Source organism: Hippoglossus stenolepis, chromosome 22, assembly GCF_022539355.2.
Source record: "Hippoglossus stenolepis isolate QCI-W04-F060 chromosome 22, HSTE1.2, whole genome shotgun sequence".
NCBI classification, from domain to species: domain Eukaryota; kingdom Metazoa; phylum Chordata; class Actinopteri; order Pleuronectiformes; family Pleuronectidae; genus Hippoglossus; species Hippoglossus stenolepis.
The window spans coordinates 18595724-18617706 of record NC_061504.1 but is presented as its reverse complement, the minus strand read 5'-3'; the positions used below and the strand labels follow the sequence as shown (position 1 = coordinate 18617706).

At 40.5% G+C, this 21983-nt stretch overlaps 4 protein-coding genes across 16 annotated transcripts; 3 read left to right on the top strand and 1 right to left on the bottom strand.

Moving 5' to 3' along the window:
• Positions 1-1098: 1098 nt before the first annotated feature.
• Positions 1099-5234, bottom strand: lamtor4 (late endosomal/lysosomal adaptor, MAPK and MTOR activator 4). The gene is made up of 4 exons (XM_035148132.2): positions 5083-5234; positions 4895-4978; positions 1406-1523; positions 1099-1331 (listed from the first exon to the last, which is right to left on the bottom strand). Exons 1-4 carry the CDS (start codon positions 5194-5196, stop codon positions 1234-1236), a joined length of 414 nt encoding a protein of 137 aa, XP_035004023.2. The 5' UTR covers positions 5197-5234; the 3' UTR covers positions 1099-1233.
• Positions 5235-5759: 525 nt separating this feature from the next.
• atp6v1f (ATPase H+ transporting V1 subunit F) lies at positions 5760-7429 on the top strand. The gene is made up of 2 exons (XM_035148104.1): positions 5760-6006; positions 6814-7429. The coding sequence occupies exons 1-2, from the start codon at positions 5849-5851 to the stop codon at positions 7013-7015; spliced, it is 360 nt and encodes a 119-aa protein (XP_035003995.1). The 5' UTR covers positions 5760-5848; the 3' UTR covers positions 7016-7429.
• A 207-nt stretch (positions 7430-7636) lies between these two features.
• On the top strand, positions 7637-9418 carry zgc:193726 (uncharacterized protein LOC561161 homolog). 12 transcript variants are annotated; one of them, XM_035147629.1, is made up of 4 exons: positions 7637-7797; positions 7928-7972; positions 8158-8172; positions 8964-9418. In XM_035147629.1, the coding sequence occupies exons 1-4, from the start codon at positions 7712-7714 to the stop codon at positions 9055-9057; spliced, it is 240 nt and encodes a 79-aa protein (XP_035003520.1). In that variant the 5' UTR covers positions 7637-7711; the 3' UTR covers positions 9058-9418. The 12 variants fall into 12 exon arrangements, with proteins under 12 accessions (XP_035003520.1, XP_035003516.1, XP_035003515.1 ...); XM_035147625.1 differs by having other exon boundaries at positions 8909-9418; XM_035147624.1 differs by having other exon boundaries at positions 8906-9418.
• Positions 9419-11879: 2461 nt separating this feature from the next.
• Positions 11880-20927, top strand: cdhr5-rs (cadherin-related family member 5, related sequence). Of its 2 annotated transcripts, XM_035147016.2 has the most exons (15): positions 11880-12082; positions 12270-12385; positions 12608-12816; positions 13622-13678; positions 13753-13845; positions 14278-14364; positions 14439-14549; positions 15022-15186; positions 15801-15891; positions 16471-16577; positions 16663-16863; positions 18107-18229; positions 18615-18693; positions 19684-19880; positions 20595-20927. In XM_035147016.2, exons 2-15 carry the CDS (start codon positions 12319-12321, stop codon positions 20844-20846), a joined length of 1839 nt encoding a protein of 612 aa, XP_035002907.1. In that variant the 5' UTR covers positions 11880-12082; positions 12270-12318; the 3' UTR covers positions 20847-20927. The 2 variants fall into 2 exon arrangements, with proteins under 2 accessions (XP_035002907.1, XP_035002908.1); XM_035147017.2 differs by lacking the exon at positions 16663-16863.
• The last annotated feature ends 1056 nt before the right edge of the window (positions 20928-21983 follow it).

Below are 21983 nucleotides of genomic sequence, written 5' to 3'. Positions count from 1 at the left end.
ACTTTCTCCGTCTCACTCCTGTTTCTCCGTCTCACTCCTCTGTTTCTCTCCCTTTCTCCGTCTCACTCCTGTTTCTCTCCCTTTCTCATCACTCCTGTTTCTCTCCTTTTCCCGTCTCACTCCTGTTTCTCTCCTTTCTCCGTCTCACTCCTGTGTTCTCTCCTTTCTCCGTCTCACTCCTCTGTTTCTCTCCCTTTCTCCGTCTCACTCCTGTTTCTCTCCCTTTCTCCGTCTCACTCCTGTATCTCTCCCTCTGTTTTCTCTACCTGTATCTCTATGTGTCTTTTTCTTTCTACCGTCTTCTCATGTGTAAGTTGCCTCTACCTCTCCTCTGTCTGCACTGTAGAGTCACAATGTTTACCTGCTGGAATGCACAGACCTGATTGGCTGAGTGGTATCACGTGGGATGGCTTAACTCGCATGCAATTGGTCTGTGCGTTTCCTCATCCGCTAAACCACTACCGTAAAGACTACAGAAGCTGCGCTGATTACAAATAGAAGCGCCCCGTCAGGTTTTAAATCATAACCTTCTGATTTGGTTGTAGGTCCGGGTCCGTACGGGGCGGCTTCTGGGTCCGGACCCGGACCGCGGTCCGCCTGTTAGTGACCTCTGGCGTACAGAATGAGTGGTGAGGAAAGGAGATGATTTAGAGGTTTGTGACCTCTGACCTGAACTATGCTGAACAGGATGTGACTCTACTAATGAAAAGTCAAATACTTCGTTTCCTTACACTTTTCTTTGACCCTGATAAAAAACACGAGGTGAATAAAGATGAAGGAGAAACTGAGACGTTGGAACCTGATTTTCAGTTCTTAGGGTTAGGGTTAGCGTCTGATTCTAGTTTGAATCAGACGCTGAAACCTATGGTTGTTCAATCTCAGTCACACATTTAATGTACTGACTCATTACGTAACATCATGAAGTTAAAACATGTATGACTTCACAGTGACCTTGACCTTTGACCTCTAAAATCTATTCAGTTCATCTGTGACCTAAGTGAACGCTTGTACCCTATTTGAAGATTGAATTCCCTCGAGGTGTGTTAATAATATCGTGTTCACAAGAATGTAACAAACAAACTGAGGTGGAGCATCAGAAAAACCTCAAGAATAGTTTTATTCACAAACTGTTTAAATACAACAAAGTTCAACTACTGGAAACCATCTGCACGTCACAGTGACCTCTGACATCATCATCTTCATCAACCATCTAATCCTCGTGACCTCACACCGTCAGATGCTGATTGGTTCCTGTTGGTTGTTTTGTCGTTTGACCACGAAAACTTTCTGTCCAGAAACCGTCACCGTGTAAACGAAGTCGTCCAGAATCACTTCAGGACAGAAAACAAAAGGTGAGTCATGTGACAGCGCCCCCTGCAGGTAAACACTGTGTGAGTCATGGTACCTGACATGCGTTTGAAGGGCGGATCAGCTGATCCAGGTAACCTGAAGCGACTCGCTGTTCGAACCATCTCCATCATCACACACGCCGTGTGTTCGTCGTTCTCCAGCTCACCTGCAGACTGACACCAGGGGTCAGAGGTCAGGTATCCTCAGGTTATTTATTAAAGCTGCAACCAACGATCATTCCGTCAACAATTTTTGGGATTAATCGATTATTAATCACATTAAAAGACAAAAGCTACATTTGACCATTTCCAGCTGTTTATTGTAAAATGCTGTTTCTATATGTATTAAAGACATCTGCAATTTATGATGATAATCCCAGATTCAGATATCTACAATTTAACCATCTTTAACAGTCTTAAATTCAAAATACCTTAAATCACGTTTCAACTAGTTATTCTGTGTTGTAGTTATGATGAACCTAAATAATGTTAATATAATATTTAATAACATTATAGATATTGCTGGGCCAAATTTTTTTTTGCATTATCGCGACATATCAATATTGAATGATGTGAAAAAGAATGTGTATAGATATAGATCATAATGTCAACAACATATGATAAAAACAATATTATAGATTATATTATCAGATTTACCTTTAGCCTCAGCATAACCTCAAGTTCAGCCTGTATCGTTGATTACAACCCAAAACACTTGATGACGCTAAGATACACAACTGAAGTTATGTCCCTAACATCCGCTGGTGGCTGCTAACACCTGCTAACACCTGCTAACACCTGCTAACATCTGCTAACACCTGCTAACATCTGCTAACATCTGCTAACACCTGCTAACACCTGCTAACATCTGCTAACATCTGCTAACATCCGCTGGTGGCTGCTAACACCTGCTAACATCTGCTAACACCTACTGACACCTGCTAACATATACTGACACCTGCTAACATCTACTGACACCTGCTGACACCTGCTAACATCTACTAACATCTGCTAACACCTGCTGACACTCCAACATCTGAATCCGCTGGTGGCTAACTGCTAATCCCTCACTGACAATCTGCTAATGCTGCACTCTACATCTGAACATCTTTGCTACACCTGCTGACACCTGCTGACACCTGCTAACATCTGCTAACATCCGCTGTGGCTGCTAACACCTGCTAACACCTGCTAACATCTGCTAACATCCGCTGGTGGCTGCTAACACCTGCTAACACCTACTGACACCTGCTAACACCTGCTAACATCTACTGACACCTGCTGACACCTGCTGACACCTGCTAACATCTAATAACATCTGCTAACATCTGCTAACATCTGCTAACATCTACTGGTAGTTTTTAACTTAAATTGTGCAGAAAACCTTCAAACGAGATAGAGATATTCACCATCTAGTCCTACAATCTAAAATAAAATAAATAATAGATCATCATGACAATATGACATCACATCAATAACTGTAACTCAGTAACTGTCTCTCAGTAGCTTAGTAACTGTCTCTCAGTAACTGTCTCTCAGTAACTGTCTCTCAGTAGCTTAGTAACTGTCTCTCAGTAACTGTCTCTCAGTAACTGTCTCTCAGTAGCTTAGTAACTGTCTCTCAGTAACTGTAACTCAGTAACTGTCTCTCAGTAACTGTCTCTCAGTAACTGTCTCTCAGTAGCTTAGTAACTGTCTCTCAGTAACTGTAACTCAGTAACTGTCTCTCAGTAACTGTCTCTTAGTAACTGTCTCTCAGTAGCTTAGTAACTGTCTCTCAGTAACTGTAACTCAGTAACTGTCTCTCAGTAACTGTCTCTTAGTAACTGTCTCTCAGTAGCTTAGTAACTGTCTCTTAGTAACTGTAACTCAGTAACTGTCTCTCAGTAACTGTAACTCAGTAACTGTCTCTCAGTAGCTTAGTAACTGTCTCTTAGTAACTGTCTCTCAGTAACTGTCTCTCAGTAACTGTAACTCAGTAACTGTCTCTCAGTAGCTTAGTAACTGTCTCTTAGTAACTGTCTCTCAGTAACTGTCACTCAGTAACTGTCTCTCGGTAACTGTAACTCAGTAACTGTCTCTCAGTAGCTTAGTAACTGTCTCTCAGTAACTGTCTCTCAGTAACTGTAACTCAGTAACTGTCTCTCAGTAACTGTCTCTCAGTAGCTTAGTAACTGTCTCTCAGTAACTGTCACTCAGTAACTGTAACTCAGTAACTGTCTCTCAGTAACTGTCTCTCAGTAGCTTAGTAACTGTCTCTCAGTAACTGTCTCTTAGTAACTGTAACTCAGTAACTGTCTCTCAGTAGCTTAGTAACTGTCTCTTAGTAACTGCCTCTCAGTAGCTTAGTAACTGTCTCTCAGTAACTGTCTCTCAGTAGCTTAGTAACTGTCTCTCAGTAACTGTCTCTTAGTAACTGTCTCTCAGTAACTGTCTCTCAGTAGCTTAGTAACTGTCTCTTTGTAACTGCCTCAGTAGCTTAGTAACTGTCTCTCAGTAACTGTCTCTCAGTAGCTTAGTAACTGTCTCTTAGTAACTGCCTCAGTAGCTTAGTAACTGTCTCTCAGTAACTGTCTCTCAGTAGCTTAGTAACTGTCTCTCAGTAACTGTCACTCAGTAACTGTCTCTCAGTAACTGTCTCTCAGTAGCTTAGTAACTGTCTCTTAGTAACTGTCTCTCAGTAGCTTAGTAACTGTCTCTCAGTAACTGTAACTCAGTAACTGTCTCTCAGTAGCTTAGTAACTGTCTCTCAGTAACTGTCTCTCAGTAGCTCAGTAGCTTAACTGTCTCTCAGTAACTGTCTCTCAGTAACTGTCTCTCAGTAACTGTCACTCAGTAACTGTCTCTCAGTAACTGTCTCTCAGTAGCTCAGTAGCTCAGTAACTGTCTCTCAGTAACTGTCTCTCAGTAACTGTCACTCAGTAAGTGTAACGGAGTAACTGTCTCTTAGTAACTGCCTCAGTAGCTTAGTAACTGTCTCTCAGTAACTGTCTCTCAGTAGCTTAGTAACTGTCTCTCAGTAACTGTCACTCAGTAACTGTCTCTCAGTAACTGTCTCTCAGTAGCTTAGTAACTGTCTCTTAGTAACTGTCTCTCAGTAGCTTAGTAACTGTCTCTCAGTAACTGTAACTCAGTAACTGTCTCTCAGTAGCTTAGTAACTGTCTCTCAGTAACTGTCTCTCAGTAACTGTCTCTCAGTAGCTTAGTAACTGTCTCTCAGTAACTGTCTCTCAGTAACTGTCTCTCAGTAACTGTCACTCAGTAACTGTCTCTCAGTAGCTCAGTAGCTCAGTAACTGTCTCTCAGTAACTGTCTCTCAGTAACTGTCTCTCAGTAGCTCAGTAGCTCAGTAACTGTCTCTCAGTAACTGTCTCTCAGTAACTGTCTCTCAGTAACTGTCACTCAGTAAGTGTAACGGAGTAACTGTCTCTCTGTAATTGTTACGCAGTAACTTAGTAACTGTAACTCTAATTGTCTCTCGGTAAGTGTAACGGAGTAACTGTCTCTCGGTAAGTGTAACGCAGTAACGCAGTAATAGTACTCACAGCCAGTACTCCGTCCTCGCTGATCACGAGGTACCCCAGTTGATCCGGGATTCTCTCCAGACCTGCGGTCAGAGCTGCGGTGGTCTGAGGGGGAGAGATACAAGCTATCAGGCTAACAAGCTAACAGCTAACATGTAAACTTAACAGTTGAATAATTTCATAAAGATGAAAAATATAAAAACACCCACCATCTTCTTCTTCCACTTCCGTATTCCTCGTGATCCTGTCACGTGACTGACTGACTGACTGACTAGTCCTTCTTCTTCTTCTTCTTCTTCTTCTTCTTGATTATATTGGTGCATTACTGCCACCAGCTGGTGTGGAGTGTGGATCAGTCTTATATTATCTATTGAGTTTAAAAACTTCTCTCAGTTATATTCGTTTTTCTAAGATAATCAAATCGTTTTCTATAACACTTGTTCTTTGAGTTGTTTTTCATGTCTTCCTCCCTTTGTTTCTGCCTCCTGTCCTTCTTAGTCTTTACTGAAGCTGGCGATCACATCAGTGCATTTTATTTATTTCATAAATTTATATTATTATTATTATTCACAGCCTCCTTTGTAAGTGTTTCGGTTATTTAATTTCCCTTAACACCAACACCGGTATCTATAAAGAACTATACTATCAGGCCCATCATATGAATTCTGTATTAGGTTTGTTGTATTTCAATCAAAATGTCTGCTGTCTAATGTTCTGTACACCGACTAATGATGAACTTGAATCTGAACAAATAATTGCTCTTAATGGTCGTGTGGGTTAGGTTTAGGGTTTTTCAGATTTACAGTATATAGTTCTTATTATTATTATGTTCTTTTGTGTGACCAGCAGGGGGCGGGGAGCTGTGTGAGCTCAGCGGAAGTTGCAGTCAGCTGACTGTCACATGACACTCGGGCTCCGTGAAGAAGCGGAAGTGTTTTTCTCCGGTTTTCGGTAAAACGTTCATCTCTGATCGTGATGGCGGGTCGCGGGAAACTGATTGCAGTGATCGGGGACGAGGACACGTGCACGGGCTTCCTGCTCGGTGGCGTCGGTGAACTGAACAAAAACCGGAAACCGAATTTCCTGGTGGTGGAGAAGGACACGAGCATCACCGAGATAGAGGAGACGTTCAAGTGAGAATCAAACCGAAGCTCGTTCACATTCACGCTTTGACTCGTATTTTAATGACGCTTCTTCTCTAACTGCCCCCGAACCCCCCCAACCCAATTTGAATGAAGGTTGGTTTTGATGTTTTGGGTTTTTTAAATCTCAGTTCTGTCATTTTAGAAATCTGCCCTCGTTCTGAGCTGGTCACCCAACCAACCAACTACCTACCTAACCAACTAACCAGCGAACTAACAACCTAACTAACCAACCAACTATTTACTAACTACTAACTAATTAACCAACGAATGAACCAACTACCTACGTAACTGGCCAACTAGTTAACTAACCAACCAACAAATTAACAATCCAGCTAACCACTTTTCAGAATTTAACTGAGACGAGTTTCACCAGTAAAACTAAAATCTGTCTGTCTGTCTGTCTGTCTCTCTCTCTCTCTCTCCCTCCCTCTCTGTCTCTCTCTCTCTGTCTCTGTCTCTGTCTCTCTGTCTCTCTCTCTGTCTGTCTGTCTCTCTCTCTCTCTCTCCCTCTGTCTCTCTGTCTCTCTCTCTGTCTGTCTGTCTCTCTCTGTCTCTCTGTCTCTCTTGCTCTCTGTCTCTCTGTCTCTCTCTCTGTCTGTCTCTCTGTCTGTCTCTCTCTCTGTCTCTCTCTCTGTCTCTCTCTCTCTCTCTCTCTGTCTCTCTGTCTCTCTCTCTCTCTCTCTCTCTCTTGCTCTCTGTCTCTCTGTCTCTGTCTCTCTCTTGCTCTCTGGCTCTGTCTCTCTCTTGCTCTCTGTCTCTCTGTCTGTCTCTCTTGCTCTCTGTCTCTCTCTACAGGAGTTTCTTGGCCCGTAACGATATCGGCATCATCCTGATCAACCAGTTCATAGCTGAGATGATCCGTCATGCCATCGACGGCCACATGCAGTCGATTCCTGCCGTGTTGGAGATTCCATCCAAAGAGCATCCGTACGACGCGTCCAAGGATTCTATCCTGCGCCGCGCCAAGGGCATGTTCTCTGCCGAAGACTTTCGATAAACAAGCGGAGACGCGCGCACACACGCAGAGTGTGATAAATAGAAATGTCCCTGATGTGTTGTTTCCATGAGGATGGATGTTGATATGTAGTCCTTCGTATTTTTGTTTCCAGGAAGTGGACGGTGTTTCAGTTTTCATGTGACTCCTGTTGATGTTGTTTCTTCTGGAAAAGTTTGATGTTAACGTAGAAAATAAACGTCGTCTGTGAAGTTTTTCAGTTTTTTATCTTTTACGTTTTGTTGTTTTCAAACGTGAAGATGAAAAATGTATTAATTATAACTGAAATGTAATGATTTTGTGTCAATGTGATTAAAATGTTTGAACTAAATATATATATATTAAAATATAACATGACGTCACTGTCTGTAAATCTGTGCTTGTACAACAGAACAAAATAAATATGATCTTATCTGACTTGGGGTGAAGCTGTTTCCGTAACGATGATTTAAACTGATCAGAGGTCAGGGCCGCTGACATCAGCTGATGTCATCGGTTAATATTAAAATGACACTGAGGCTCCTCATCATTCATGATGACAGAGAGAAGGTCGGCTGAAGGTCGGCTGGACGTTGGCTGAAGGTCGGCTGACGCTGGTGTGTAAACAGGTTCATTATAAATTCAGTTTCTCTGGACAAGTCCCCTTCATTCTGAAAGAGAAGCTGCTCGCTCGCTCTCTCGCTCTCTGCTGTACATCAGATGATGAAGTCTGTTGCTGTGGTTGTCATGATGATGATGATGATGTTGTCTGCTGCTCCTCTTCCTCCCTCACTCAACAACAGCAGGTAAATCTGAACTGAATTAATTAAACCTGTTTTGTTGTGTTTATGTTGTTGTGATGTCGTCACTTTGTTAACGATGATTTCCCTTTTTCTGTGTTGAAACCTGCTTGAATAGTTTTTTCTTCATCCACAGTCTCGAGTTTCATCACCTCAACATGACGTTCATGAGCGACTTTAGGTCAGTTCGACTATATTCAAACACTTCTTAAATTATAATGTATAATATATATACTTAATATATTTATGATTATTATGAAAACAGGATGTCACTGATGTTTAAAAAATGTAAATTTAATTTGATCTTTTCAAATCAAGTTTCATCTTTTAATCAGATTCATTCAAATCTCTTCTGTTTTACAGCAGGGTCATGCTGCAAAGGTAAGATTTTCTCTCATAATCTGATTGGCTGAGGGAGTTGTGTTTTTTGAAGTTCACCCAATCTGAGCTCATCGTCGGATGATGAAAAAATACTTTGGTTCTACAGGTGCAGAGATCAAAGGAAGTCTTTGTCTTCTGTAAACTGTTTACCGACGAGTTTCTATAATCAGAGTCAAACATTTCTCCATAAAACAAACAAAACAGGTGATATTTATATTCGATTTACCAGATGGCATCTATTATATATGAATATATCAAATGGGGTTTAGTATAAAAAAATATATGATATATCAAATGATTTATCATATAATTTATCAGATGATATTCAATATATCAGATTATATTTATGATATATCATAATATATCTATGATGTATCAGATGATAATTGTGATGTATAAGATTTATCAGATGATACTTTCTTCAAGTGCAAGTTTATCTGTATTTGTTGGTGTTTTAGGTCCATACGACATTTCGACTAATATTTATGAACAATTATCTTTGATATAGATTAATGTGTTCCTCCTCTCTCTCTCTCCACCCAATCTGTTTATCTGTGGGCAACCAAAGCGTGCTCAAACGTGATTGGTCAAACTAGAAATAGAAACCAGAAGCTTCCTCTCCGTTGTGCACAGATTCAGTTTATTCGTATATAATCTGTTTATAGAGATTAAACTTTATAAACAATGTTTTATTGATACTAAGTGATTTTATCATCGTTCTTACCTTCATAAGCAGCGTTCGCTGTCTCCTCCCTACCTGTCTTACCACCAACCTTGTCTCCGGCCTGCAGTTTGGGGACGAGACAGCAGGCCGCGCCACCAGCGACCCGTATGGAAATGGGAAGAAATGACAGGAAGTGGCCGATTATCACGGGATCATCATAAGATCTGATCCTCAATGACTCCTCAACTTTGTGCTAGTTCTCACTCTCATTGTTCACATTCATCATTCTCTTTCATTGTGAAAAGAAGTTGATATTTAATTTGTTAAAAAAGTGAAAACACAATATACAGCTTCAGTTTTGTCCATAACAGCAGCAGGAGAGGCTCATGGGAACTTTAGTTTTTAGACCATATTCAGCAGATGAAGGAAAAATGTGAAGAGTAAATAAATAAAAGTTTAATTTCAGAAACTCATTCAAAGACAAAACTGTGAAAGCAAATGTAGATTTTTTTGGGTGATTTTTATTAATCGTCCATGTTGAAACTTGGAATCTCCTGATTAATAAAATGTTTTTTAACAACATGTTGCTTTTGTTAGTATTTTATCAATTTTATTCTGATGACATCACATTTGTTTCCTGACGTAAGATTCTTCGATTGTCTCGAATGACAGTATAATGTATAAGTATAATATACAGTATAATGACAGTAATGACAGTATAAACAGTATAAAGCTCCACCCACTGACCAATCCCTTCCTTTGAACCATGACATGTTCTTAGAGGATCCGTGGAGCTGGTGTGGATTGTTCGAGTCTCTGAGGAGGACCAGGGTCTTCAGAGACCCACAAGATCCTTCGAGTTTCTGAAAGATCTAGATTCTCCTCAGAGGATAAACCTCTGTCAGCTGCTGGAGCCGAACAGAACCAACCTGACCCGTAAAGTGCTCCCAGTACCACAGACTGCATCTGCTTCACTAGTTTCCTGTTCGCTGTGGCTTTAAAAGCATGTGAAAAGTCTGAGCTTCAACATGTTTCAGTGATCCATCTATGAGGCTCGAGACAAGGAAACGTTCAATATTTACTCTTCAATCAGGAAAGAGGCAAAAATAGAAAAATCAATAAATGTAACAGTTCTAACACACGAGAAACAGACTGAGGAAGATTCTGGAACTCACAGAAAAATGTATCCTCAGGTGAAACTGAACCTCCAGGTGAATCTAATGGAGACTGGGCAAGTAATGACGAAGAACAGGAAGTGACATTCTCTGAAAATGGGAACAGGAAGAAGAACAGGAAGTACGATACACGCATAAATAAAATAAATAATTAAAATAAAGATCATTAACACAAATTATTGAGCATGTTAATATGTTATATATATATATAGAGAGAGAGAGAGAAAAACTTCATTCTATCAATCTTTCAAAGAGGCATTTACAAACAACCATTCTTAAAAACAGTTCAATAAATCAATAAATAAATCTTCCATCAGATGAATCAATCACAAAAACCCTACTGAAAAATAGAGTTGATTTCTTTCTACAGAAGTCAAGATGTCACCATGAGCCCACATCCGGTTGTAATAATTAAAATAAATGGATATTCTGGCTTTTACCATCCAAGTGAACAGTAACTTTACATCAACATCTGCTGAATCATCAATTCTCCTCCTCTTTCTCACATAGACGCCATCTTTGTCTGTCCCTGGATCAGACCATGTCAGAAGGAAAAGCGGCAAAGAGGAGGGAGGGGCTCCACCAAGGGAATGGACTGATGAAAAAGAGAAGAAGAAGAAACAGCAAATCATGGGTTGATTTACCCATAATCGTGAAATGACGACAATTAACCAAAACACACAAACGTCAGAAACAGAGACGTTCTTCAAACCAAGTCCGAGTCATTTTTAACGACATCGGAGATGTAATGTGAAGGTTGTAATATAGGAGTAGCAGTAATCAGATTACTGTCTCAGAGTTATTGTTGTCATGGTGATGTAGACTTTTTTTATTTCTAGTTTTTACAGAAACGTGTTTTTGTGAATGAAACTAAGTTTGTGAAATTAAATTAAGTTTTTAAGTTTGATGTGATGATGTCATCATTCAGAAAGAAAGAAAATAGTTTAAAATAAAACCAGATAAAAATCAGCATATTAAAATGTCATACTATTTCTGTAGTTACTAATACTTATGTCGTTAATACTAATACTAAATCAGCTGCAAGTTTGGCGAGTTTGGGTGTCGTTCTCTACTAATACTGCAGTAACTATACTCATACTGTAGTTACCAACACTGAAGTAACTATACTTATACTGTATTAATGATACTAAGACTGTAGTAAGTAACTCTATAGTAACTAATACTGTAATACTGAGTCAGCTGATCAACAGGTGAGTTCAGGTGTCGTACTCTACTAAAACTGTAGCAACTAGTACTGCAGTAATTATACTAATACTGTGGTAACAAATACTGTAGCAACTATACTGATACTGTGGTAACTAATACTGAGGTAACTTCTAATACTGCAGTAACTAATACTGTAGTATCACATACTGTAGTAACACATACTTCAGTTGCAAGTATCAGTATTGTTACTTCAGTCCTGTAGTATTACTATAGTTATTGCAGTATAGTATTATAGTTACTACAGTATATATATATTTACTACAGTACTTTAATATTATTATAGTTATTGCAATATATTATTAGTTACTTCAGAAGTGTAATAATACTATAGTTACTGTACTCATACTATGTACGATGTACTACACTGTACGTATAGTTACTACTAGTAATAGTAGTACTATTATATATATATATATATATATTAATAATTACTGTTGTAATACTCTAGTTACTGCACTATATTTCTACAGTTACTACAGTAGTGTAATAATACTATAGTTACTGCAGTATACCATTACAATTACATCAGTAGCAGCAGGTCCTGTTGTGTTAAACTGTTGACCTACTTATCGAGCTCATTAATGCTCCCGTAAGCTCTTTGCTAATTCTCTCTCTCTCACACACACACACACACACACACACACACACACACACACACACACACACACGCACAGCAACAGGCTGCGCTCTGTTCTCTCTGAATAATGAAGCGAGTCTCTGCTGCTGAAACAGGAAAATGTAAAAAGATGATAAAATGAAAGGATAAAAACTGTGATGAAGCTGAGATCAGCCTGAACAGACGGAGAGAGAGAGTCCAAGTGTCAGAAGATCCCAGGAGAGAGAGGTAAGGGCTCAGTAGATGTGTGTGTGTGTGTGTGTGTGGTTCTAATGTTAATACTTTCAGTTTGTTGTTTCATGGGCGACAACAACATAATAAAAACAATCTGTAGAAAACAGAGGACAACTTTTTACAGTACGTAAAGTTTTGCATTTTAAATCACAAAGTGTCACTGGTGAGTGTTTGTGTTCAGGAGGACAAGGATAAAGCGGAGGACGAGGACAAAGCATAGGACAAGGACGATGCTGAGACGCTGCAGGCTGCTGCTGTGGCAGGTGGTTCTCAGGTTATCATATCATGTGGTTACAGGTGAGAACACCAGGTTCTTTAACGTTCTCTTCAGGTTCCTATGATTTTAGAAAACTCGTGATTAGAAAACACGAAAAGTTACTGATCATCAAAGATTCTGTCGTCATGACAATAGATTAATGATCAAATTATGTCCCATCATCCTCTTCCAGCCAATATCGTTAATCATAGAAGCACAACTTCATCACCATATTTCACGTCTCTTTCTGTGTTTGTCGTCAGCCGGTCCGTGTCAAGGCGGGTCGGACATCTTGGCATCGGTCAGAGAGAACAGTCCGCTCGGTCAGTTCATAGCCAACATCAGCATCAGCGGAGAACAACGAGCGAACACTATCAGACTTTGTCTGAGTGGAGACAGCGCAGACTGGTTCTACTTAGAGGGTGGAACCATCCGACTCAACACTTCGCTCTCCAGAGTCCTGGACAGGGAGGTACACCTCTACATCACTCACCTGTACAACACTGCAATTTCCTAAAACTCAATCGCGATAAAACCAAAGTTGTCCTTATTGGCACTAAATCCACCTTTTCAAAATCAGACAATCTATCCTTCAATATTGACAACTCTTTAGTTTCTCCCTCCCGTCAGGTTAAGAGTCTGGGTGTCATCCTTGACAGCACTCTATCTTTCCAAGCCCACATCAATAATGTCACCTGGTCCACATACTTTCATCTACGCAACATTAATCGTCTCCGCCCATCGCTCAAACCCAACACCGCCGCCATTCTCGTCCACACCCTGGTTACATCCTGCATTGATTACTGTAATTCCCTTCTTTTTGGTCTCCCTCATAGATTCTCTTATAAACTTCAATAAGTCCAGAACTGCTGCTCGCATCATCTCCCCCCCCCCCCATTAATCACATCACTCCTGTCCTTCAGCAGCTTCATTGGCTCCCGGTCAAATACCGCATTGTTTTTAAGATTCTGCTCCTCACCTTTAAGGCCATCCACAAACTCGCTTTTTCAGTTTGATTGTCTTCCATTTTTTATTCATTGTTCATTTCATTTGATTTATTTTATTGATGTTTTTGATACATTGTTTATGTTGTTGTTTTTGTTTATCTGCGGTGTAAGGGGACCTTGGGTGCTCTGAAAGGCGCCTATAAATCAGATGTATTATTATTATTATTATTATAATATGCACCAGAACATCACACTCACCTGAACAACACACTCACCTGGGCTGTGACTAACACCTGGAACATACATCACTGACATGTTTCTGATTCTCAGGTTCAGGGATCGGTGCTGGTAGCAGAGCTCACCTGTTATGAAGATGATGTCATGCAGGTAAATCAAGGGTGTTAACACTTGAGTAAGGTTAATGAGTTTACCTGAGTTACCTGTGTTACCTGTGTTCTCAGAGTCAGTTCAGGATCCTGGTGGAGATCGTGAATGAAAACGACAACAGACCAAACTTCCTGCAGGAGACGATTGGTCCGTTCAGCATCAGTGAGGTAAAATGTGGAGGGTAACCACAGCTCAAGCCACGCCCACTTTCTGACTGACCAATCATATAGTGAGGTAATTCCCCTAATGTCTAGTGGGACAGTCTTTATGAGACAAAAATAAAATGGAGGTTGTAAAATGAAGCGTAATCCAGCTCAGCCTCATTGTAGTCTGTCAGCTGACAGCAGCAGATCTGTTTGCCATCAGCTGATGATCAGATGATCAATCAGGCTCCACTTTAAGTTCAGCTTCAGTTTGTCTGATATTAATTAAGGAACGAGTCGTCTTCTCAGCTCATTGGGCCAGGTTTTTCTGTCATATGATGACGGTTGATAGCAATATAAACTTTATATAAACTGAAACAGTACAAACATTATAAATAACTACACTATTATATCATAATATTATACTATCATAAAGTGTGTTTTCTGTGTTCGTAGCTGACGGCTGTGAACTCTGTGATCTTCACTGTAAAAGCTGTTGATGCAGACGGAGACATGATCAGTTACATCATTGATCAATCATCAGTGAGTTGTCCACATACTTCTGTCCTCGATCAATCACCTGGAGTCACATGACTGAACTCACCTGTCACCTGCAGCCGGACGCCGCCTTCTTCAGGATCGATCTACCAAACAGCGGCAGCATCGTGTTGGACAAACATCTGGACTTTGAGACCAGACATCACCTGGAGTTCATCATCTGGGCCCAGGTATAACTGACTCCGCACCCAAGAACCGAACTAACCAATCACACTTAAATAAAAGGATCAATAAACGATCAATGAACTGTATCTTTCTTTGATACAGAAACTGAAACTAATCTGGAGCCAGAATCAAGTCTCAAACTTTCCATTATGACATTGTGGAGGTGGTTCAGAGCAGCTCTAGGTGAACCAGGGAGAGTTGATTGGCACAGCTGAGATTAGTTGGCCAATTAACTCTCCCTGAGTAGGGTGGGTACACGAGGAGAGACACACATGAGAGAAGCTCATGAGGAAAAGAGACCGAGCTGAGCTGCCAAGCAAAGACACTATAAGTGAAAAGTTCATCTCTGGTAGTTGTTCGGGAGTCGCCGTGGCATCGTCTATATCGTCATTAATGAATGTGTAATAATTGAAACAAATACACTTTCAGAAATAAATACTTTGCTCTATTCAGTGAATAGATTTTTTTTCTGAACAGGAATCAAACACAGAGGATAAATTCAACTCGTCTGCTCGTTTATCTGTGAACATCGAGGACGGAGACGATCAATATCCTCAATTCCTGCCCTGTTCACCTGTCGCTCCAGGTGTTCCTGTCTGCATTAACCCCGCCTACACCACCAACATCACACACAGAACACAGGTAAACACACAGGCTCAGGAGATAGAGCGGGTTGTCCACTAAATGGTAAATGGTTTGTATTTATATAGAGCTCTTCTAGTCTTGATGACCACTCAAAGTGCTTTACATTACAGTTCGCATTCACCCATTCACACAGTGCATCTATTAGCAGCACTGTTTTTGTTCTATGATGGGCAATTCAGTGTTTAGCCTCTTGCCCAAGGAAGCTTCAGCATGCAGATGGGGAAGACTGGGGATCGTACCGCCGACCTTCAGGAGGACAACCACTCTACCCCTCAGCCACAGCCGCCCAACTAATCAGAGGCTCAGCGATTCGATCCCTGTCTCCCCCATTGCCTCGGCCAAATTGTCCTTTTGCAAAACACTAATCCCCAGATTGCCTCTAGATGAGCTGTATAAAGGTGTGTGAATGGTGGATGGTAAAAGTGTAAAACTCTTTGAGTCTTCAAGACTAGAAAATATATAGTCTTGAAGTATATATACAGAGCATTTACCCTATATAATAATATATAATATAGATAAAATATCTTCTGAGATTAATGACAGATAATCAAAGTGTGTGTGTGTGTGTGTGTGTGTGTGTGTGTGTGTGTGTGTGCGCGCGCATGTTTCAGGATGTTGTTCTGGAGTTTTCTCCTGGTCCAATCAGAGCAGTGGACGGAGACAGAGGAATCAACATGTCTCTTATCTACAGCATCCTATCAGGTCATTTACATAAAAACATACATGTGTCTCACTAAGTGTTATGGTTACAGTCACAGTCAATCAGCTGATCGATCAGTCAGCTGATTGACTGATTGTTCAACATGTTTTATGTTAATAATGTTAATAAACATGGACAGTTTTACAGTTTCCTTGATCTTATAAAACGTCTTTCTCATGTTCAGCGATTGATTGAAAACTTGCTGGTGTTAACAAGTGTCCAGAGCTGCCACGAGAAATGAGGCCTTCTTGTGTCAATTTGTTTTTATTGTTTCCACACTCAGAAGAATTGCACATTTTATATAGGAAAGGTAAAATGACACGTGATCAGAATGCTCTTTCGAGAAATAACATACACACTGATGATGTCACATTATGAATAAGGTGGAGCCTTGCAGTCGATATTATCACTTTAACATTTAGTGTTAAGTCACACGACCACACAATGAGACACTGTGATTTAACACTTTGAATAAATGAGCTCAACAGTTTGTTACGTTTGTTCATTTTAAGTTGGTTTACTTAACATCAGTCGAACACGACGACTGCAGAGGTCATGTGACTTTCAGTTTGACCCCGCAGGTGACGATCAGGGCAGGTTTGAGATCAACAACACGACAGGTGAGCTCAGGTTAACTCGAGCTGTGGACGACCGACGACTGACACCAAACTTCACACTCAAGGTCATGGTAATAATTCTCCTTCCTGTGTACGGCTTCACTCATAACCATCAGAACAGAGTCTGCTTCCCTCACCTGTCCCCCCCTCGTCCAGGTGTGTCAGGTGGACGACAGGCTGAAATACAGCGTGGCATTCGTCGTGGTCAGAGTTTTGAATGAAAACACGTTCCCTCCGGTTTTTAACAGAACCACTTTTAAAGGTTTCATCATCCAGAGCTCTAGCCCCGTCTCAATCGTCTCAACCTATGGGAACCAGGTGTTACAGGTCCAGGTGTCCGACCGCGACTTCTCTAATGTAAGAACATGTGCTCCTCTACCTGTATTTTCACCTTATCTGTGAAGATTCTCAGTCATTCAGGTGACGGTATCTACAAACGTTAGACAAGCGAACATGTGGAACTGGACGTTTCACCTTCTTCAGTTCTAACTGACTGATGGAGGTTTCAGGAGTTTAACCTCTGTGGGTCTTTAACTGTGTTGAGCAGAGTCAAAGTGTGAATGGCAGTTGATACCTGTAAGTCAAAGACCCACCCTGCTTTTGTGTGAGTCACACGAGTTGGTCTCATTGTCTATGGTCATTAGGGTCACATGGGTTGGGGTGAGGTTGGGTGTGGATCTCTCTGTGGAGAGAACTGGGATCAAAATTTGTGTCTTAAACCACCTCCTCTGTTAAGTAATTGTTTTTGTAGGCTTCTTTGACTCGTCATTCAACCATCTGTCTTCTCTGGACAAAGTTCCTACATTACCATCTTCAGAAGAGTGTCCCTGGTCCTTGAGGTGTAAGGGAACTGCTGAGTCCTGGCCTGAGGAACTGGTTCTACTGTGCTGTGCCATCCGTTGATGTAGTGGTTGTTTTGTTTCTGCGATGTATAGGTCTGAGCAATCCTCTTCTGGTCATGTCTGGGTGTTTTGTCCCTAGTGAACAAGTTTCTGCGTCAGGGTGTCAGTGGGCTTGAAATGTTTAGGTACGTGGTTGGACATCATGGTTTCATCTGGGTCCAAACGTATTCCATAAAATCCATTTTTGATGTAGTGTTTCGAACCAGGGGTTTGATGATGTATTATGTTACCAAATGAATGCTGATTATGATGCTTGGTTTGAGTGAAACTCTTCTTTGTGTATCTTTGGAAGTCTATAGATATGACAAATGGCTTCTTCAGGGTAAAGGTTGTAGTAAAGTTGACAATCAAAGGGTTGGTTCTTCTCCAACTGGTGTAGACAGTTCATATTTTGTCTTTTGTAGCCACTGGTAGGATCTTGTCTCAAGGTCTCATAGGTGGCTGTTTCTCTGAGAAGACCAGTCACTTTAGCGTGTTCAGTGCATTGTGCATCTCAGCCGGTAGGAACCCTAACCTGCCTCTTTAACACAATGACTCTCAACACAGGTACAGACCCACAACGGTTAAGAACCTGAAACCTCCCATTAGTTGAACTATTGGTGAAGAGACTTTAACAAACACACAAACAAGTCCAATTGACTATATACACTTATCACCTGAATCACACCGGATGACTCATCACTGTCGTCCAATCACAGGGCCTGAATCCAAACATCCGCTACTCACTTCATCCTCTGTCTGGCCTGTACCATGTCACTCAGATGGGGATCCTGATCGCCAGGACGGACCAACTGCACGACTTCGACCGCCACATCCTACAGGTGAGTTTACCTGGGATACACACCTTTAACCTATTATGTTAAACTACACAACTACACTACACATAGATGTTGCTTACATGTTACATATGTATTCTTTCTTCAGTTGCAGATGTGGTAACAGAGATTCTAGAGAAATCAGGAAAATGCACTTTATTAATCAACAATTTAATCAATGATTTGTTAAATCATTGATTAAATGTTTCTTTGTTCAAAGCTCCGACTGATCTCAGATCAGATCAATGATTAGACTGAAGATTTTAACTCAAATCTTCAAAGTGTGAAACACCACATCTCACCTGGTTTTTATATGAAGCTGATGCGGTTCACATGCGGTTTGACGTGAATATGTGATCCGAGCTGTGAAAAATGTTTTATCGTTGTTCAGGTCGTAGCCAGAGATGAAGAATCAGGAGAAGAAGTTTCAGCGTCAGTTGATATTGAAGTTCTGCAGAGAGGACAAGCAGGTGACCAATCATATAGTGACAATTACAACATGTGACAACAATATATAAAATATAATATGTAATATATATATAAAACATAATCTGCCTCCTAATTCCACAAACGTCTCTCTGTCTGTATGTGGAACTCATGTCTCATGATTTAATCATTTAATCATACGTGTCATGTTTAATATAAATCAGTGTTGAGTTTGATTTGAACATGTGATTGTCTCAATAGTAATAAATCGACCAGTCCTCTGTATCAGTCAGGGAGGGGGGGGACAGTGTGTCTTCAGTCTGTGGACAGAGTTGAACATGTCTTCTTTTAGGTCCTCAGATTAACTGCAGCAGTGGTTGTTAACCGAGTCAAACCTCAGGTCAAAATCAACAAAGATAATTTTTATAATCAGATTATTTTATTTCATCAGTTTGGACACAGGAGCTGAACTTCGCTATTGCAGCATCATTAACAGAATCACTTCCTGTTTAGCAGTTTGTCTTCAAAGTAATAGCACTTTGTCCGTTTTGTTGCTGTCATTTTTTATACTGAGCTGAATTACAGAGCTTTTATTTTGAAAAGTTATGAACTTGGGTCTTAAGATTGTGTCAGTTGTTAAACTCTGAAACAGTCGACATGTATGAAAAAATAGCATCAGTTAAGTAAATCATTTAAACTTATATATAAACCACATGTGAACAGTAATAAAGAATATTCAGTTTCATCTGATATAGAATCTATAAAGTGCAGATAAACCAGGCAGGATGAACACAAAGTTTTCTAACTTCACTCTGCACCACAGACTGTTTGTAAAAAGCTCTTACTATAAAAAGTGACAGTATATAGTTGATGTGTTTCAGGACGACTCAATAATGACAAGTAATAAGTATCAACACAGGAAAAGAGCACACAACATTACACACACAACTTTACTATATAATATAATATAATATAATGTAAAATGGTGAAATATCCCTCATGGTGCATTCACTGACATGAACTCTTGTCTCTAGTCCCTCATGGTGCGTTCACTGAACAGCAGATGTTTGGAGATGTGGACACTCGACTGGCAGGAGGAATTGCAGTGTTGATCGCACTGATGTTTTTATCAGCTCTTCTGTTACTGCTGCTTCGATCAGTGAAGAGACAACGTCTACAGAGCGACCCTGAAGTGCACACGGCTGTCGCTCTGGAAAAACATCCAACCGTGGTACAAACGCAAAAAGTGACACGTTCACACACTGACGAGATGGTTGGCACTTTAAAACTGTTGTAAACAGCTGTTAACATTTGTCTCTGCTGTGAACAACATGTGGACCTTTCAGCAGCTGAAGATCCACATGTTTTTTCAGGAGGTGGAGACCAAAAACTGAGATAAAACACTGATCTGTTATCAGTTCACTTGAACTTATCGATCTGTGACTGATATTCAATATGATGACATCACCAATGTCTTCTAACCTGTGACTCATTTCCTTTGTTCTTTAACGTGATGATTTATTGTTTTCAATAAACTAAGTTTGTTTTGGACAAAAGGAGACATCAGATCAACAAATAAAAAAAATCAATGAGAAAACGATTATTTATTAATTTACTCTCCATGTATAAAACAGAACATGTGACATGTATGTATGTTCACATGTATGGAGAAAAAATAGAAATCAACATGTTGACATGTTGTAACTACTGTGGTTTCACTAGGTGAGTTCAGACACTTGTTACTTGTGATGTTGTGAACGTCAGTGTGAACTTCCTGCTTCTGTTTATATGTTATCTATACTTCACTGTGTGTGTGTGAGTGTGCGTCTCATTGTGGATCAGATGCTTTAGAAAAAAATGGATCAGTGAAGTGGACACGGACTTCCTGTTCCTACACACACACACACACAATAAACAGGGGAAATCTCTTTCTCTCTCTGGTCAGGTGACATCTGCTCGACCCGTCTTTTCTGTCGACGACTCTTCATCTTTCAGTCGTCATGGTGACTCGTCGTCAGAGAGTTTTCGTGGGCTTTACACTCGCAGAGATCTTCATCATCTGTCATCATCATCATTTCACACTCACCTGTGTCCTGTTGTCGAGGGAGCAGCAGCTCAACCATCCACAGCTGACCAATCAGAAGAGACTTCACTGGAACAACAGCCAATCAGAGACCAGGAACAATTCACTCATTAATGTGTAATCACTTTTCTAATGATGTCATTCATGAGTTTGATATACAATCAATTTCAGCCAATAAAATATCAAATGATGTCATAGAGATGCGATATGTTTGAGTCCTGCTGGAAAACACACACCTGAACAGCATATACAGTATACAGATACAAATAACATGTTCATAGTATGTATGTGGCAACTGGCGATGCCACCGGGGTCTCACCACAACAACCAGACCAAACCATTCACTTTTCAGCTAACTTTATTACTTCAACATAAATTCACAAAACTCAAACTTGAATGCACCAGCTGGTGCGTCAGCTGTGCAGCTCGGCTCAGGGTCTCTCATGTGTCTCAGTCCTTGTGTCGCTCTGGCAGCTGAGCTGCTGCCTTTTAAACCTGAGGATCAGTCGGCTAACAGCTCTCACCTGCACTGATTGATCCACTGGTGATGAACTATGATCACAACAAGTCTGCTTGATATATAATATTTCTCCTCAGATACTCGACCATTACTGACAATAATCCATCAGTTCATTGACCTTCAGCTACAAAGTGTTTATTCTAATCAAAGCTGTAAATACTCTGATCTCTCTGATGTTCTCTGTTCCACGTGACATCTGTTCACTTGTGTCCGTCCTGGGAGACGGATCCTCACATGTGTCTCTGAGGATCCGTCCTGGGAGACGGGTCCTCACATGTGTCTCTGAGGTTTCTACCTTCTTTACCTGTTAAAGGTTTTAGTAGTTTGACTCTTGTTGAGGGTTAAGAACAGAGGACGTCTCACCTTGTTAAAGCCTATGAGACAAACTGGGATTTGTGAATATGGGCTATACTAATAAGATTTGATTTAATTAATTGATAGGTACCGGTGGAGGTGCTCTCCTCCTCCATGCCCACGATGTAAACACATGACGATGTGAACACACAGACACCAGCAAAACAAACAGATTTATATATGCAACTCACTCTGAAGAGAAACGTCCTACATGTCTTAATCATGGTCTCCCTTGTGTCTTCATCATGTCTTCATCATTTTAAAGTTTTTGTTTATACAACCCCACTGGTTTATATACAGTATGTTTGCGTTTAAATGTGTCTATGTTCATATGTGTTTATGGTTATATACGTTAGCACTAGACCTCTAGGGAACAG